Source organism: Macaca nemestrina, chromosome 20 (assembly GCF_043159975.1).
Source record: "Macaca nemestrina isolate mMacNem1 chromosome 20, mMacNem.hap1, whole genome shotgun sequence".
Taxonomy (NCBI): Eukaryota; Metazoa; Chordata; class Mammalia; order Primates; family Cercopithecidae; genus Macaca; species Macaca nemestrina.
This window is the reverse complement of record NC_092144.1, coordinates 60,319,897-60,338,683: the sequence shown is the minus strand read 5'-3', so window position 1 is coordinate 60,338,683 and position 18,787 is coordinate 60,319,897. Positions and strand designations below refer to the sequence as shown.

Genomic DNA, 18,787 nt, shown 5'->3' with positions numbered 1-18,787 from the left:
GTTGGGCACAGCACCCTGACACGGGGGTGATGAGCTGAGCACTTAACACCAAACAACCAGTGCCACGCAGCCTGGGCCAACCTTGCAGCCCTGGGCCAGCATCCTGGGCTTTCCCTAGACCCTCAGCAGCCTCCTTCTGGTCTCAGCACCACCCACTCCAGCGTGTCCCTCACACGGCCCCCGAGGGGTCTTCTTGCTCCCAGAGCTGACTTTGTCCAGCCCCTGCTCCCAGCCCTCCCACAGCTCCCCAGCACCCCAGGATAAAGTCCCAACCTCCTAGGCTGGTGTGTGAGACTCCCCACCCCTCTGCAGCCCCACCACCAGAAGTGTCAATTCCTCAAATATGCCACCCCTTTCCTGCCTCAGGGCCTTTGCACAGGCTGTTCCCTCGGCCAGGAACGCTCTTCCCCCGCATCTCCAGTGCTCATTCCCTCACTTCCTCAGGACTTCACTCAAACATCCCCATCTCAGTCCACCCTCCCGTGAGCTCCTGCTTAAAGCTGTGTCCCTCCCTCCCCAGTCCCCTGGTTATCTTTCTCCATGGCACTCATGGTCTTTTTTTTTTTTTTTTTAGACAGAGTCTCACTCTGTCGCCCAGGCTGGAGTGCAGTGGTGCAATCTCAGCTCACTGCAACCTCCGCCTCCTAGGTTCATGCGATTCTCCTGCCTAAGCCTCCTGAGTAGCCGGGATTACAGGTGCCCACCACCACGCCTGGCTAACTTTTTTGTATTTTCAGTAGAAACGGTGTTTCACCATGTTGGCCAGGCTGGTCTCGAACTCCTGACCTCAAATGATCCATCCGCCTCGGACTCCCAAAGTGCTGGGATTACAGGCGTGAGCCACCGCGCCCAGCTGCACTCATAGTCTACTAACAGGCCATGTGATTCCTTACTGACTTGGTTGGGGGCTCTCATTTTGTCAGCTTCCCCAAGGCAGCGATGTCTGTGAGTCTCATGTCCTGCTCTGGCCCTAGTGCCTGCACCGAGTAGGTGCTCAATAAACACTTCAGCAAAGAGATCAGGGCATGAATGGCCAGGTCCCCGGCTCTCCGTGGGTGCCCCCCCAACCCTGGCCTCCATGGGGCTCACTCACAGATGATTTCCTCATGGGTGAATCCCAGGACCCGCAGCGACTCCAGCGTCTCCTGGAAGAGTTCCCGCTCCTGGCCGGGAGAGGAGGATGGCCCATTGGTCAGGAACCGGTACTGGGAGCAGGGCTCGAGGAGGAGGTCAGCTGCAGGGGCAATGAGTGGGGTCAACGTCAAGGGTGGGCTGTGGAGTCGGACTCATCCTGGATTCATCGGTGGCAATCCAGGACATGCCACATCCTCTCTGTCAAGCAGGTGGAGGCCTTTACTCACAAGTGTGGTGCGAAGGGTCAGGGGTGGAGTGGGCGTTTAGCACCACCACGCTCTCTCTCTCTTTTTTTTTTTTTGAGACGGAGTCTCCCTCTGTTGCCCAGGCCGGAGTGCAGTGGCGCGATCTCGGCTCACTGCAAGCTCCGCCTCCTGGGTTCACGCCATTCTCCTGCCTCAGCCTCCTGAGAAGCTGGGACTACAGGCGCCCGACACCACGCCCGGCTAATTTTTTTGTATTTTTAGTAGAGACGGGGTTTCACTGTATTAGCCAGGATGGTCTCGATCTCCTGACCTCGTGATCCGCCCACCTCGGCCTCCCAAAGTGCTGGGATTACAGGTGTGAGCCACCGTGCCCGGCCTTTTTAAAAATTTTTTAGAGACAGGGTCTTACTGTGTTGCCCAGGCTGGAGTGCAGTGATGCAATCACAGCTCACTACAGCCTCAAACTCCTGGGCTCAAGCAATCCTCCCACCTCAGCCTTCCACATAGGTGGGACTACAGCTGTGTGCCACCATGCCCAGCTTATTATTATTATTTTTTATAGAGATGGGGTCTCACTATGCTGCCCAGGCTGGACTCGAATTCCTGGGCTCAAGCAATCCTCCTGCCTCGCCCTCCCGAAGTACTGGGATTGCAGGCATGAGCCCCCGCCCATCCTATACCACTCCTCTTTGCTCCCTCCGCAGGGACTTTCGAGTCTCCAAAAGTGCCCAGAGCAGGCAGCGGCCACTGGTTGGCAGAAGCAGGGGGGCTTCAGGCCCAAGGTAGCACAAGCCATGTGATGGCAGGGGCCAGCGCCCAAGGACATGCGGTCTCAAAGGCCACAGTGAGTGGGAACCTGGATGAGGAGGGGCTACGTGGCCGCAGGAGGCAGGAAGCAGCCTCAGCCACCAGGAGGAAGGAGCCAGGAGCAGAGGGAGCCGCAGGGCAGTGCCAGCCACTGCAAACAGGAGCCAAGGGCGCTTGGGCAGCCAGAGGGCAGGAGGAACAGGGAGCAGGGACAGGAGGACTCCGGCAGGAGCCGTGGCCTGGGAGCCAGAGCAGAGGGGAGCACGAGGCAGCAGGAGCCGAGAAGCAACACAAACCAGCGTCGTCAGGAACCAGGAGGAGCCTCAGCAAAGCCGGAGTCACCCGCCGGAGTGAGGAGAAGCCGCGCGAGAGAGAAGCCACGGAGCTTCGGAAGCGAGCGTGAGCAGGAGCCACCTGGCGGCGGGGGCTGCGTGGCCTTGACAGCGGGCGCGAGCCAGACCCGGGACAGAGCTGGAACCAGAGCGCAGCAGAACCCACCGTGCGACAGACGCCACTACGCAGTGAGAGCCGGGGCTGCGGAAGCCTCATGTGAAGTCGGTGTTTGACAGAGATTAGAGACCCCCCCTCTTGCTTCCTCCCCAGAGGGGGTCCCCCGAGAGACCCCACCCTCTCCCTGGTGAGCAGGGTGAGACGGGGCGGTACTGACCTTTGAGCTGCTCTCCAGCGCCCCCCAGCAGCTGGTAGAAGATGTGGAAGCTGCACTCGTCCTTGGCCTGGCGGATGGCCCGCGACTTCTCCAGCAGGTCTGGTCATACCGAGTCAAGGTGCTAGATAGAGGGGAAGGGACGGCCCCGACGCTGCCAGGCCACTACAGGAGCCTGCCCTGCCCACGCTGCCTCCTTCTCGCCTGTGGAGCAGTGGAGTCGTTCACAGCCCAGGCTAGTGACTTTGCCACTAACTGGATGAGCAGCCGTGCTGATGTGCCTCAGTTTCCTCATCTACCTGTTCAAGGGGCTCAAAAATAACACCTTTATGAGACCTTCCTCTCTCTCTCTCTCTCTCTTTCTCTCTCTCTCTCTCTTTAGAGACAGGGTCTTGCTCTATCTCTAAAAAACTCATCAATCCTGTGGGTGCGGTGGCTCACGCCTGTAATCCCACCACTTTGGAAAGCTGAGGCAGGTGGATCACCTGAGGTCAGGAGTTCAAGACCAGCCTAGCCAACATGGTGAAACCCCATCTCTACTAAAAATACAAAAATTAGCCAGGTGTGATGACAGGTGCCTGTAATCCCAGCTACTTGGGAGGCTGAGGCAGGAGAATCGCTTTAACCTGGGAGGAGGAGGTTGCAGTGAGCCAAGATTGCGCCATTGCACTCCAGCCTGGGCGACAGAGTGAGACTCTGTCTCAAAAACAAAACAAAACAAAACAAAAAAACCCCTCATCGATCCTGGATGAGTTGCTGTGAGGATAAATGACTTACTGTGCATGAAGCACTCTGAACAATGCCTGGTTCAAACTTACCCGCGGGTGAGAATGTCTCCTGCCATTAGTACTCTCCCAGCCTCAGCTTTCCCATGCAGATACCTCAGCTCCCATCTTCAACTAGACTGTCTCTGCATACTCTCCCTCCTAAGAAAGTCACGTGTCAAACTTACATATTAAAAGGTAGCAAGACTCTTGTTTTTTGTTTTTTAGACGGGGTCTGGCTCTGTTGCCCTGGCTGGAGTGCAGCAGCACTATAAGGCACAGCTCACTATAACCTCCGCCTCCCCAGCTCAAGCGATACTCCCACCTCAGCCTCTTGAGTAGCTGGGACTACAGGTGTACACAACCATACCTGGCTAATTTTTAAATTTTCTTTATTTTAGTAGAGATGAGGTCTCACTGTGATGCCCAGACTGGCTTCAAATTCCTGAGCTCAAGCGATCCTCCAGCCTTAGCCTCCCAAAGTGCTGGGATTATAGGCATGAGCCACTGCACCCAGCCAAGACATCTTAGAGTAAAACAAAACACCAGACACTTTGCTTAACCCTTCAAACTCCTGGCCTCAAATGACCTACCTGCCTTGGCCACCCAAAGTACTGGGATTATAAGCTTGAGCCACCGTGCCTGGTCACTAATTTAATCACTAATTGCTAATAACAATAGCTTGTTCTTGAGTGCCTGCTATGTAGCAGGTGCTGTGGCCAAGCATTTAACTCCAAAATCCTCCAAGCCCCTCTAGGGTAGGTTCTATGTTCCTTCTCCTTCTACAGAGGGAGAAACTGAGGCAGGGAAAGGCCAAATCACGTACCCAAGTCCCCAGTGTCTCAAAGTGGCAGAACTGCGATTTGAACCTAGGTTGGTACGATTTCTTGGCCCATCCTCTTAATTCCTGCACTCCCAGAGTGCCTGTGTTTTATCGTTTAATTTCCTTTAAACACCCATATGCCGTCTGAACAGAAAAGGGTGAACACAGCCGGCCTGAGATGCTCCCCTGGAAAGCCCTGCTGGCCAGGTGGGCCCCTGGCTAACATCTGGGGACCTGGATTTCGGGAGGGTTCCAGCATCCTCTAACAGAATGAGAGGGGTTCACTGGGCCTAAAGGGTTTGTGCAAACACCCTGGTTTACACTGATCACCTGCTTTCCTCCCGGGAATGTGGAATTTAGGTTCATACTAAGGGCGGGGGATGGGGGTACAGCAGGGATGTGAACAGACCCCAGTGAAAAGCCTGACACTGAGTGTCTCTGCGCTTCTCTGGGACAGCATTTCATAAGTGTTGCCCCACCTGGTGTCCTGTGCGCCTCTGCTGGAGAGGGTTCTAGGAGCCTGTGCCTGGTCCCCGGGGGACATGGCCCCACGTGCCTTTTCCCTTTGCTTACACGGCTCTATGTCATTTCACTGTCATGGGTCACCATGAGTGCCACTGCAGGCTGAGTGCTGGGACTCCCCTTATGGCTGAACTGGGTGGACACCAACCCACCACCCCATAGCAAGGCTGTACTGGCCTCATACATACCAGAAGAGTCCCACCCTCCCCTCCCCACGCAGATGCCGCCTGAACACGGGTCCCATCTGAGTAGCAGGGAGGGGGTCCCTGTGGTGGGAGGTGCTTCCCATACTCAGTGCTGTCTGAAAGGCTGCCCCCCTCGGCTGCCACCCCCATGGGCTGTGACAGGATACAGGTCTCAATGTTGGCGCCCACGATGTACCCGGCAACGTCGAAGTTGATGCGGATGAATTTGCCCTGGGAGAGACCAAGGTGGGTGGGCTTCAGTGGAGGGTCCCCTTCCCGGCTCAGACCTGAAGAACAGCCCAAACCCCACACCCACTGCTCCCAGAGCTGGGGCTGCCTCCGCACTTCCTTGCTGCCTCTACCTGAACCCCATCCTATGGTGAGTCCCCAGCGAGGGACTCCATGGGAATTCAAGGTCTTGGCTCCTTGGACTTCTTTCCCCAACCCCCGGTCCCCAGCTGCTCCTCCCTTGGAATCAGGCACCCAGCCTCCAGCCCATTCTCCCTCAGACCTAGGGATCCGGGCCCCCAGCCCCTCCTCCCTCAGACTCAAGAGTCCAGGGCCCCAGCTTCTCCTCCCTCAGACTCAAGAGTCCAGGGCCCCAGCTTCTCCTCCCTCAGACTCAAGAGTCCAGGCCCCCAGTCCCTCCTTTCTTAGACCCAGGGATCTGGGCCCCCAGCCCCTCCTCTCTTAGACCCAAGGGTCCAGGCCCCCAGCCCCTCCTCCCTCAGACTCAAGAGTCCAGGCCCCCAGCCCCTCCTCTCTTAGACCCAAGGGTCCAGGCCCCCAGCCCCTCCTCCCTCAGACTTAAGAGTCCAGGACCCCAGCCCCTCCTCCCTCAACAGAGCCACATGTCTTTCCCCCTGAAGTCCACTCCCAGTTTCCCAGTTCCTGTATCCCTGACACAGCCAGCACTGCCCACCCCTGGCACTCACGAATCGGGAGGAGTTGTCATTCTTCACCGTCTTGGCGTTGCCGAAGGCCTCTAGGATGGGGTTGGCCTGAAGCAGCTGCCGCTCCAGCTCACCCTGCCAGGCACAGGAGATGATGCATGAGATCAGTGAGAATGGGGCAGGAGGCCAGGCCAGCCCAGCTCAGGCTGTGTCGCCAGTTGGTTGAGTATCTGTGTGTGTGGGGCCTTTGTGTGTCTGGGTGTGTGCCCACTTCCCGTATCCGGGTCTTGCCCATCTGTCTATTGTGAGGGGAAGAGGGAAGCATTTCCAAGACATATTGTTAAGTGGAAACCAAATCAAACCAAGCCAAACAAAAAAACAAGTTGCAGAACAATGTCTACAATGTTATCCCATTCATAAAATATGAATTAAGGAAGAAACACCACAAAACAAGACTCTTAAATCTACAGATATATACATGTTTGTAAACATATGGAGAAAGGTCTGCAAGGATGCACACCAAACTGTCAACAGTATAAGGCACTCCAAGGAAGGGGACTGAGGGGAGGAAACAGGAATTTCATTTCATCTGATTTGTTGTTGTTACAATGAATATGTACTCATGTGTTGCTTGTAGAAATTCTGGAGTGCAGTGGCATGGTCATAACTCATGGCAGCTTCAAATTCCTGGGCTTAAGGAATCTTCTCACCTCAGCCTCCTGAGTAGCTGGGACTACAGGCAAGCGCCACCATGCCCAATTAATTTTTAAAAGTTTTAGTAAAGATGGGGTCTCACTCTGTTATCTAGCCTGGTCTTGAACTCCTGGCCTTAAGCAATCTTCCCACTTCAGCCTTCCAAAGTGTTGGGATTATAGACCTGAGCCACCAAACCCAGCCTAGAATTTTTAACCAAGGCAAAAATGTGTATCACCTATGTAAAGTGCTTCAAGCAGTCTGGCACATAATAGGCCTTCAAAAAATAGTGGGTTCCTAGCCCTGCCAGGCTACTCCTTGGCAGGAACCCTACTCCAAACTTCCCTCCAACCCCCTTGGTGTCAGAGCCTGGCACACAGTAGGTGCTTCGTAAATGGCAGCCTGTGTGTGTTTTCTCTCAGTCCACGTCTTGCTTGTGTTAAGATGACATGATCTAGCTAGGTGGATGCTTTGTCAAATGAAAAAAGATACACATGGCCGGGCGCGGTGGCTCAAGCCTGTAATCCCAGCACTTTGGGAGGCCGAGACGGGTGGATCACGAGGTCAGGAGATCGAGACTATCCTGGCTAACACGGTGAAACCCCGTCTCTACTAAAAAATACAAAAAACTAGCCGGGCGAGGTGGCGGGCGCCTGTAGTCCCAGCTACTCGGGAGGCTGAGGCAGGAGAATGGCGTGAACCCGGGAGGCGGAGCTTGCAGTGAGCTGAGATCCGGCCACTGCACTCCAGCCTGGGCGACAGAGCGAGACTCCGTCTCAAAAAAAAAAAAAAAAAAAAAGAAAAGAAAAAAGATACACAAAGTGAAGGGCACACGACTTGGCACACCAAGAACACGGGGCATGCGTGTATTTCCCTTGCTACACTGTCTACTCTCTGGTTGTGTGCATGCAGCATCTGTGGGACCTGGCTGGACATGTTTAGTAGATCAGTAATAAGTGGTAGTTTCGTTCTCTGGATTGTTTCATGTTGGTGTCTGTGGCCCGTCTGCACACACACAGCAGGGCCTCCATGAACAGCACTGGGGGGCCAGGGGGATCCCTGGCAGGTGGGACCACTGCTGCCTTGGGCCCTGTCTACCAAGAAGATCATGCACTGGGTGGCCGGGAAGGCATTAGGGGCAGCAAGACTGGAGGTGATCCCCTGCTACTCACATAAGACACGGTGCTGACGGAGGCCTGAGGAAGTCACGGGACACGAGACACGGACCAGGACACAGCACATGGAACGTGGACAGACACACAGGTGAACCGGTGATCTCGGGTGGTGGCGTGGGGGGTGGGGAAGGGGAACTGGGGAAACCGGGTGTGTGGAGTAGGGTGGCCTGGGGACCACACGCCTGGGTTTGAATCCCACTCTACCTCCTTTATTTAAAAAAAATTTTGTAGAGATGGGGTCTCACTGTATTACCCAGGCTGGTCTCGAATTCCAGGGCTCAAGTGATCCTCCTGCCTCGGCCTCCCAAAGTGCTGGGATTACAGGCATGAGCCACTGTGCCCGGCCTCCACTCTACGTCTTCCTGGGTGCGGGACCAACAACTGACTCACCCCTCCCATGCCTGGGCTCTTCATCTTCAGTGCAGAAAAACAGCACCCACCCCACCCAAGGGGTAAGTAAGGCAGTGGGAGAACAGGGCTTGGAACAGTGGGGGGCACCTTGTAACATTCACTTAGACAACAAACCCAGCCATCATGATCACCTAAAATCAGGCTTGACACAGTAGGTGCTCAGAAAATAAAGCACCTACTAAGTACTAGGAGCCATTCTGAGAGCCAGTGAGACCAAGACTGACCCTCACACCTCTGTGTCCCCCTGACTCTGCTTCCAGCCCCACCCCAGGCACACAGTAGGTGCTCAGGTGGCACAGGCATCCAGGAGAAGGTCCTCCATGAGGGGAAGAGGCAATCGTGAGGAAAGCCCAAGATGGAAGGGGCGATGCTGTGGCAGGGCCCAGGGGGTGTCCCAAGGCTGGGGTGCTTACGGGGACACCCGGCTCCTTCCTGCCCTTCGGCGACGATGCCACATGGGCGAGGTACTGGATGACCTTCTTGGTGTTTTCCGTCTTCCCAGCTCCAGACTCTCCACTGTGGGGATGACAAGGGGAAGCAAAGGGGTTGGCAGTGACCTCGGGCAAGCTCCCCACCTGCCCTGCCCATTCCAAACACAGCCACGCCCCACCTGGACCCCTCCCTCCTCCTCCAGGAAGTCCTTCCAGATTACTCACGTGCAGAGAATGGACTGGTCCTCACGATCTGTAGGGGACAGAGTGGGGGGATATGTCATTTGAGAGAGTCTCTAGCAGGGCTCTCTGGTCCCTTACACTCACTGCTGCCTTTTTAAAATTATTCCCAAGGAGTGAGGAAAAGCTTGGGTCTTGATGTGTAATACTCCTGGATTCTAATTCCCCATCCAGCTCAGCCCCTTGCTTGCTGTGTGACCCTGGGAAAGCAGCTGCCCCTCTCTGACCTTTGGTTTCCCCACCTGTACAATGGAGACAGCCTCCCTCAACTGAACAGAATAGGATTCACTCAGCAACCTCAACATGAGACCCTACTGTGTGCCGCCTCATGCTGGGCGTGTGAGATTCAAAGACAGGAGCAAGGTCCTGTGATATAAGGTGTCTACCCCAGTGCCCGCCCTGGGCCTAACACAGTCATTCCACAACCGCATGCTGACCACCTACTGAGCGCCAGGCATGGAGGGGACTGGGGAGCTGGCGGGGTGTGTGCCCCTACAGAGCTTTCACTTAAGATGCAGGGGACAAAAACCTACAATCAAATAGCGATTAGCACTGGGAAGAAAACTAAATCAGGAATAGAATAAAGCAGTGGTTCTTAAACGGGGGCAATTATGTCCTCTATTCCCGCCAGAAGACACCTGACAATGTCTGGGAGGCGTTTTTGGTTATTACCCTGAGAGAGGGGAGTTCCACGGGCACTGAGTGGGTAGAGGCCAGGGGTGCTGCTAAACACCTACAATGCCCAGGACAGCCTCCTACGACGAAGAATCATCCAGCCCCAAATGTCGATAGACCCAGGATTCCAAAACCCTGGTGTTAGGTAATTAGAATCGACTTGGGGGAAGGAGCAGGGAAGGCTTCTCAGAGGAGGTGGCATTTCAGGTAGAGGGCACAGCCAGGGGAAAGGCTCTGAGTCAGGGATGTTTGAGAGACAGAAAGGCCAGTGAGGTTGGGGGATGGGGCAGAGATGGCAAGTGGTGTGATGGGTTTTAAAGCCGTGATTAGGCTGGACGCAGTGGCTCACACCCGTAATCCCAGCACTTTGGGAGGCCAAGGCCAGCAGATCACCTGAGGTCAGGAGTTCAAGACCAGCCTGGCCAACATGGTGAAACCCCGTCTCTACTAAAAATACAAAAATTAGCCAGGCATGGTGGTGCTGCCTGTAACCCCAGCTACTCGGGAGGCTGAGGCAGAAGAATCGCTTGAATCTGGGAGGCGGAGGTTGCAGTGAGCCAAGATCGTGCCATTGCACTCCAGCTGGGCGACAAGAGTGAGACTCCATCTCTAAATAAATAAATAAATAAAGCTATGATCAAAGAGTCTGAATGTTTTTTTAAGCAGGACAGACATCCTCTGGGTGTCTTCAAACCAGGGAGTAAGCTGCATCCAGTAGGACCTCAGACTTGGCAGCCTGGTATAGGGGACAATATGCACACAGATTCAACACCCAGCTGTCTCTCTGACTTGCTGCGTGTCCTTGGGCCAGTCTCTGAATTGCTTTGTGCCTGTTTTCCCATCTGAAAAATGGGGCTCAAAACAGCTGCCATCTCACAGGGCTGTAGTCAGAACTCAGAATGTTCAAAACGCACCCAGCACAGTGCACAGCACAGGAGGAAATATAACACGGTGTGGCATACAGGGAGGCGGTGGTCGGGGGCCCTGGGTTCGAATCCCACCTCAGCATACACCCACCAGTGTGACCATGGGCAGCGACTGTTTTGCTCTGTGCCTCAGTTTCCCCACCCAGAAATCAGGGACAAGGAGATAAACCTATTTCATAGATTTACTATGAGGTTAAATGAATTCATCCGGCAGAAACTGATAGACCTGCCAGGAGAAATAGATGAATCCACTATTCTACCTGGAGACTTCAATATTCCCATTTCATACTCCCATTTAATATGCATATTAAATAAGCATATTAGGCTGGGCGCGGTGGCTCATACCTGTAATCCCAGCACTTTGGGAGGCTGAGGTAGGAGGATCACCTGAGGTCAGGAGTTCAAGACCAGCCTGGCCAACATGGTGAAACCCTGTCTCTACTAAAACTACAAAAATTAGCTGGGCATGGTGGCATGTGCCTATAGTCCCAGCCACTCAGGAGGCTGAGGCAGGAGAATGGCTTGAACCTGGGAGGTGGAGGTTGCAGTGAGCTAAGGTCATGCCACTGCACTCCAGCCTGGGTGACAGAGTGAGACTCTGTCAAAAAAAAAAAAAAAAAAAAGCATAATATGTTTACAATATTATGCTATTTAATATACCATTTAATTTAATATGTTATACTATTTAACACATTAATTTATTATACTTATTGAATATGCATATTAAATAGGTATAATTTATTATATCAACATTACACATATATAATAAATAAATATAAAGTATAATAAATATAAAGTATAATAAAATAAAAATGAAGTATAATAAAACAAAATAAAGTATAATAAAATAATACACTTATTGAATATGCATATTAAATCAGCATGATATTTTCACAATATTACACTAGTTAATTAAATATATACATTTAATAATTTGTTCATATTTAATATGCATATTCAATAAGTATAATATATTCATATTCAGGCCCTGAGGTAGGACTGGATTAGGGATGTCTGACAGGAAGGTGGGTGAGGCTGGGGTGCGGGACAGAAATGGTGAGTGGCACAGACGGGTTTTGAAGCCATGACTGAAGGGTCTGAATGTTGTGTACTATTACATGGGGTTTTTCCTTTTGTAACAAAAACTTTTTTTTTTTTTTGAAATGGACTCTCATTCTGTAGCCCAGGCTGGAGTGCAGTGGTGCGATGTCTGCTCACTACAAGCTCCGCCTCCTGGGTTCATGCCATTCTCCTGCCTCAGCCTCCCGAGTAGCTGGAACTACAGGCACCCACCACCAAGCCTGGCTAATGTTTTTGTATTTTTAGTAGAGATGGGGTTTCACCATGTTAGCCAGGATGGTCTCGATCTCCTGACCTCGTGATCCGCCCACCTCGGCCTCCCAAAGTGCTGGGATTACAGGCGTGGGCCACTGCGCCGGCCTATTATATGTTATATGATATAAATAGATATAATTTTTAAATGTTTAATAGATATAAACAAATAAATACTAAATGTTTATTAAAATAGATGAAATATATCAAATATATAATAAGGCATTATATATATAATAGATGATAATCACGTAATTTTGCCAAGACTGATCTATTTTTTCATGATGTGAATGGCGGCCCCTTGGATGGATACCCTTGTTCAGTGTACAACCTGCCCAGCTGTACACAACTGCCTTGTGCTGCCATCTGTCTAAGAGGCTACATTTACCCATGACAATGGAGATCAGATCTACAATTCAACAATAAGTGTTGAATGAATGAATGAACACTCTGGGAATTACTGTCTCAAGGAAAATGTTCACAGAAGCCCCACACCCAACCAATATTGTTCAGAGAAAGAGTGAACAGAGATCTTTAAAGAATCTCCATACTGTTTTCAATAGTGGTTGTATAGTTTACATTCCACCAGCAGTGTAAAAGTGTTCCCGTTTCACCATATCCACACTAACAGCTGTTATTTTTTTATTTTTTAAAGATGAAAAACAGGCCGGGCGCGGTGGCTCACGCCTGTAATCCCAGCACTTTGGGAGGCCGAGGAGGGTGGATCACAAGGTCAGGAGATCGAGACCACGGTGAAACCCCGTCTCTACTAAAAATACAAAAAATTAGCCGGGCGCGGTTGTGGGCGCCTGTAGTCCCAGCTACTCGGGAGGCTGAGGCAGGAGAATGGCGTGAACCCGGGAGGCGGAGCTTGCAGTGAGCCGAGATCGCGCCACTGCACTCCAGCCTGGGCTGGGCGACAGAGCGAGACTCCGTCTCAAAAAAAAAAAAAAAAAAAAAAAAAAGATGAAAAACAGTATGGAGATTACTTAAGGAGCCAAAATTAGATCTATCATTTGATCCAGCAACCCCACCCTGGGTATCCACCCAGAGGAAAAGAAGCTATTATATGAAAAAGACACTTGCACACACATGTTTATAGCAGCACAATTCACAACTGCAAAAGTATGGAATCAGCCTGAATGTCCATCAACCAACGAGTGGATAAAGAAATTGTGAGATGTGTGTATATATATATACACGTATATATACACACAGACACACATATATATGAGTATTCCATGGTATCTATACACACACACATATATATCCCATGGTGTGTGTGTGTATCTATATCTATATCTGTATCTATAGTATATATAAAGGGAGAGTATATATCCCACGGTGTGTGTATATATATATTTGTTATATACACCATGGGATATATATACATACATACACCCTGGAATACTACTCAGCCATAAAAAGGAATGAAATAATGGCATTCACAGCAACCTGGATGAAACTGGCGACCATTATTCTAAGTGAGGTAACTCGGGAATGGAGAATCAAACATTGTATGTTCTCATTTATAAGTGGGAGCTAAGCTCTGAGGATGCAAAGACATAAGAATGACACAATGGACTTTGGGGACTCAGGATGAAGGGTGGTGGGGGGGTGGTGAGGGATAGAAGATTACACATTGGGTGCAGTCTACACTGCTCTGATGGCAAGTGCACCGAAATCTCAGAAATCGCCACTAAAGAACTTTTACATGCAACCAAACACCGCCTGTTTCCCAAAAACTATTGAAATAAAAAATAAATAATTTTTTTTTTTTGAGGCAAAGACTTACTGTGTCATCCAGGCTGGAGTGCAGTGGCGCGATCTTGTCTCACTGCAAGCTCCACCTCCTGGGTTCATGACATTCTCCTGCTTCAGCCTCCCGAGTAGCTGGGACTACAGGCGCCCACCACCACACCTGGCTAATTTTTTTTGTATTTTTAGTACAGATGGGACTTCACCTTGTTAGCCAGGATGGTCTTGATCTCCCGACCTCATGATCCGCCCACCTCGGCTCCCAAAGTGCTGGGATTACAGGCGTAAGCCACCGCGCCTGGCCAAAAATTAACTAATTTATTTAAAAATAAGAAAAGAGACCAGGCGTGGTGGTGCATGCCTGTAGTCCCAGGTACTTGGGAGGCTAAGGCACGAGAATCGCTTGAGCCCAGGAGGCAGAGGTTGTAGTGAGCCAAGATCATGCCACTGCACTCCAGCCTGGGTGACAAAGCAAGACTCTGTCTCAAAATAATAATAATAATAAAAAATAATAATAAAGAGACAGTGAACATAGAGATAGGTAAAAAGACTCTGGGACCTGGCACCTCACCCACTCAGGCCTCTACTTGTGTTCCCTCCAGCCCCATAAGAAGCCCCACAGAGTCAAGTCCCCAAGCTGTCATTTGACCTGGACTCTGGCTTCCGGCAGCCCCAGGTCAGGCCCCCGTTGAAGAGCTGCCTCGCTGGCCTGCAGCCCCACCCAGCACTCACCCTGCAGCATGCTCCGATAGGCCCCCTCGGTCACTGCGTACACATGAGGTGGCACCTCGTGGCGCTTCTTGCCCCGGTACATCTCCACAATGGCTTCTGTGTAGATGGGAAGCTGCTTGTACGGGTTGATGACCACACAGAAAAGGCCGGAGTATGTCTGCAGTGGGTGAGAGGGGAGAGGGTCTCAGATCCCTGCCCACAGCCTGGAAGGCGTCATGGGGCCACTGAACAGGTCGTGCATTGCACAAGGGCATCTGCACATGGTATGTTTACACCATAACAATATAGACTCGAATGTTTTTTATGAGCATTTTCAGGCTGATGGTAGCAAAGAATCTTTCCAAATTGCACAAAGGCACTGTCTGGGTGAGGATTTACCCTGAGAGAACAAGGCCTTTGCAGCCAGCCAGACTTGGGTCACAGCCTGTGGTTGCCTGGACTCACCCACAGGAAATGACCGTGTGCGAGGTGACCGGTTGAGGCACTCTTTGTAGCAGCAAAAGACTGGAAATCACCTGAATGCACCTTCATATGATGGATTCCTAGAAGGCTCTTGTGTATAGACATGGGACTATCTTCAAATCAATATCGAGTAAAAGGAGGTGAGTTGAGAACTGTGTGAGGAGCTACAGTTTGCATTAGAAAGGTTGGAAGAGGAATCTTTTTTTTTTTTTTAAGACGGAGTCTCGCTGTGTCGCCCAGGCTGGAGTGCAGTGGCGCGATCTCGGCTCACCGCAAGCTCTGCCTCCTGGGTTCACACCATTCTCCTGCCTCAGCCTCCCAAGTAGCTGGGACTACAGGCACCTGCCACCACGCCCGGCTAATTTTGTGTATTTTTTAGTAGAGACGGGGTTTCATTGTGTTAGCCAAGATGATCTCGAGCTCCTGACCTCATGATCCATCTGCCTCGGCTTTGCAAAGTGTTGGGATTACAGGCGTGGGCCACTGCGCCCGGTAGGAATCTTTTTATATATTCATTTGAATATGTATGGAATATTTCTGGAAGGGTGCTTGTGGTATCTGCAATAACCGAAATGCAACAGGAACATACCTGCAGTTTCTAGTGATAATAGACACATAACAGTTCTGCTGAAATGACCATGCCTAGTCTTTTTCTTTTTTTTCTCTTGGAGACAGGGTCTTACTCTGTTACCCAGGCTGGAGTGCAGTGGTACAATCATGGCTCACTGCAGCCTCCACCTCCTAGACTCGAGCAATCCTCCCACCTCAGCCTCGAGAGTAGCTGGGATCACAAGTGTGTGTCGATCCACTAGGTTGATTTTTCGTATTTTTAGTAGAGATGGGGTCTCACTACGTTGTCCAGGCTGCTCTTGAACTCCTGGGCTCAACTAATTCTGCCACCACAGCCTCCCCACTTGCTGGGATTACAGGCTTGGGCTGCCGCACCCGGTGTATTTTTTTTGTAGACACGGGGTCTCTCTGTGTTGCCCAGGCTGGTCTCGAACTCCTGACCTCAAGTGATCTGCCCACCTCGGCCTCCCGAAGTGCTGGGATTAGAGGCGTGAGCCTCCACACCCAGCCTCAGGACTCTGTAACAGTTTAAGAACAAGTCCAGCTCACAGGGGTAATCATGTAGGCAACAGGGGTTCAACACTCACAGAAGCAGTTAGATATAACTAGAGAGCTAGTTAGCCACTTAGCTAAACCAGCCAGAGAGCTGACTAGCCAAGCTCTCTAAAGTTAGCTAGCTAAACTAGCCAGAGAATTAGCTGCTTAGTGGCTTAGCTAGTGAGCTACTCTGGACTTTGAAGCCATCTGGGATTCAAATTAAGATGTGTTTTCCAGCTGTGTGTGACAAAGTAGGGTAACCTACTCTGCTAGCTACCCAGCTAGCTGCTTTCTAAGCTGGTTAGCAGCAGGACTATCTTTTTCTTTTGTTTTTTAGAAACAGGATCTCACTTTGTCACGCAGGCTGGAGTGTGGTGGCATGAACACAGCTCACTGCAGCCTCCACCTCTTGGGCTCAAACAATCCTCCTGCCTCAGCCTCCCCAGCAGATGGGAGCACAGGTAGGCACCACCACGCCTGGCCAATTTTGTCAATTTTTACTTTTCGTGGAGATCAGATCTCACTACGTTGCCCAGGCAGGTCTTGAACCACTGGGCTCAAGCGATCCTCCCACCCCGGCATGCCTGGGGTTATAGGCGTGAGCCACTGTGCCTGGCCAGCAGGACTGTTTTAAGCTCCCAGGGAGCTTGGGCTTCTCAGGCAGAGTAGGGTGTGGCCACCATAGGCTGCCTGGTCCCAGGTGCCAACCTTCTAATGGTGGGAGGGTGGGTGGCCTGGGTGGCTGGCCAGGAGCGGAACAACCGGTTTGCTGGGTGTCTGCCCTCCCCGCCTGAAAGGGCTGCTCCGGGAGCTCCCCAGCACTCAGAGGGTGGGGCGGCCGGACCACATTCCCTGGGAGGGTATCTCATGGCTGCCGGCGCCCTGGCCCCCACTCCTGGCTGGCGGAGGAACCCACTCCCCACACCACCCTCCCACCCCAGCCCCTCCTGCCAGCCACACCTTGTTTCCAGGGCGACACCCTAGGAACGGAAACCTGAGCTGGTCAACAAGGCCGGGGGGGGAAAGAACAGAGGCTGGTGCACCCCCACAGGGTGGGAGACAGCTGGGGAAGTCCGCCTGGAAGGGTCAGGAATGGCTGCTCCAGCCCTTGGGGCTCTGAAGACAGACCTGCCCCCGCCCCCCCTCAGCCCGGTGACTTTTCCCATAGTCTCAGTTTCCTCCTTAGGAAACCGAGGGCGACACTCCCTACCCCATTACAAAGGCTGTAGGGATTAGGGGAGATCATGGATAAAAACCAGCCAGGCCGAGGCGGCGCCCATGCGTCCCACACCAGATATGGGTCTTGAGACTCTTACGTTACCCATCGTACCTGGGAGCCCTGGGCTCACTCAGACTTTTTTGGCGGGGGCGGGCAGGACAGAGTCTGGCTCTGTCGCCCAGGCTGGAGTGCAGTGGCGCGATCCCGGCTCACTGCAGCCTCAAACTCCCAGGCTCACTGTTCAGACTTTGAAGCCATCTAGGGTTCAAATTCAGATGCAGCACTTTTGAGCTGTGTGTGACTTTGCATGAAGGCTGTGTCCTCTCTAAACCTCAGTTACCAGCCCTGGAAAATGCGGCTTTTAACCCACCCCCTAGAAGTGTTCTGAGAGTGAAATCACATCATGCATCTTCCATGTTTCTCAGAGCAGGGTGTTCTACAAAGTGGTTCTCTGCCTGCCCCAAGGGTCCCAGGAAAGGGACTGAGACTCTTAGCAACTCCAAGCCAAAAAGCCTACTAGTGGCAGAAGCTGGGTTTCTGGAGCCCTGGACGTCCCACCTTTCACTGGGCAATACCACCTTCCCCACCATCGGTTGGTCAGTCAACAAACATGTACTAAGCGCAGGTCTTAAACAGGGCAGAGTTTGAATCACACCTCTAACATTTTTGGCCCAGGTGGCTCGAACCTCTCAGGGTCTCAGTGTCTTTAGCAAATGGGGACAGAAATAGTGCTTCCTGCATAAGGTGCCTGGGAGTCATCCACAAGTTCATGTGGCATACAGAGGGTTTAATGTGAACCCCAGCTGGGCGCAGCAGCAGCTCAAGCCTGTAAATCCAGCACTTTGAGAGGCCCAGGCAAGAGGATCACTTGAGTCCAGGAGTTTGAGACTAGCCTGGGTAACATTGTGAAACACGGTCTCTACAATAAATTAAAAAATCAGCCAGGCGTGGTGATATGTGCCTGTAGTCCCAGCTACTTAGGAGGCTGAGGCAGGAGGATCACTTGAGCCCAGGAGGTTGAGCTGCAGTGAGCTGTAAGCATGCCACTGCACTCCAGCCTGTGTGACAGAGCAAGGCTATGTCTAAAACAAACAAACAAACACACAAATAAAACAAAAAAACAGAACATGGACCTTGAAACACTGCATGCTCAATATTTTAGCCACTATCAGCTTCTGTTGGGCCAATGGCTTCCCCTCTCCAAGCTGTGGGAAAAAGAGGGTGATAATCCCTACCTCACAACCTGATGTGGATAGGGAGGGGGTCAACAAGATCACATTGGAAAGAAACTTAGAACAGCACCCAGCAGAGAAAGCAGGTATTCACTAAGGGCTAATGATCTTTATTAAGGCCCAATTTGCTTCCCATCTGGAATTCTAGAATCTTCTCTCTTACTTTCATTTCTTAGGCCCCAAAAGTCTGGCTCCCTGGCCACCACCTTAGCTCAGGCCCTACCACTTTTTCTACTGAACTTTCTGAATAATCTTCCTAGTGCAATGGCTAGGACCTGGGGTCTGCAGTCACAATGACCTGGGTTCAAGTTCTAGCTTAGCTGGTTCCTAGTTATGAGGCTTATGTTCAAATCCTACCCCCCAATCTGAGGCTCAGTTTCCCCACCTGCAGAGTGA

General features: G+C 51.8%; 1 protein-coding gene across 10 annotated transcripts in view; it reads right to left on the bottom strand.

Annotated features, from left to right (window-relative positions):
• The window catches only part of LOC105497163 (myosin heavy chain 14), a 148,991-nt gene that overhangs the window by 77,746 nt on the left and 52,458 nt on the right, over positions 1 to 18,787 (bottom strand). For 6 of the 10 annotated variants that reach the window (XM_071087521.1, XM_071087523.1, XM_071087524.1 and 3 more), the window contains 8 exons: positions 14,372 to 14,528; positions 8,934 to 8,961; positions 8,691 to 8,793; positions 7,864 to 7,887; positions 6,041 to 6,133; positions 5,273 to 5,336; positions 2,815 to 2,913; positions 1,094 to 1,234 (listed from right to left, as the gene is read on the bottom strand). In XM_071087521.1, the coding sequence (XP_070943622.1) occupies positions 1,094 to 1,234; positions 2,815 to 2,913; positions 5,273 to 5,336; positions 6,041 to 6,133; positions 7,864 to 7,887; positions 8,691 to 8,793; positions 8,934 to 8,961; positions 14,372 to 14,528 (709 nt within the window). Of the gene's footprint in view, positions 1 to 1,093; positions 1,235 to 2,443; positions 2,712 to 2,814; positions 2,914 to 5,272; positions 5,337 to 6,040; positions 6,134 to 7,863; positions 7,888 to 8,690; positions 8,794 to 8,933; positions 8,962 to 14,371; positions 14,529 to 18,787 lie in introns of those variants that run through there. The other 4 variants (XM_071087522.1, XM_071087525.1, XM_071087529.1 and 1 more) reach the window with 2 other exon arrangements.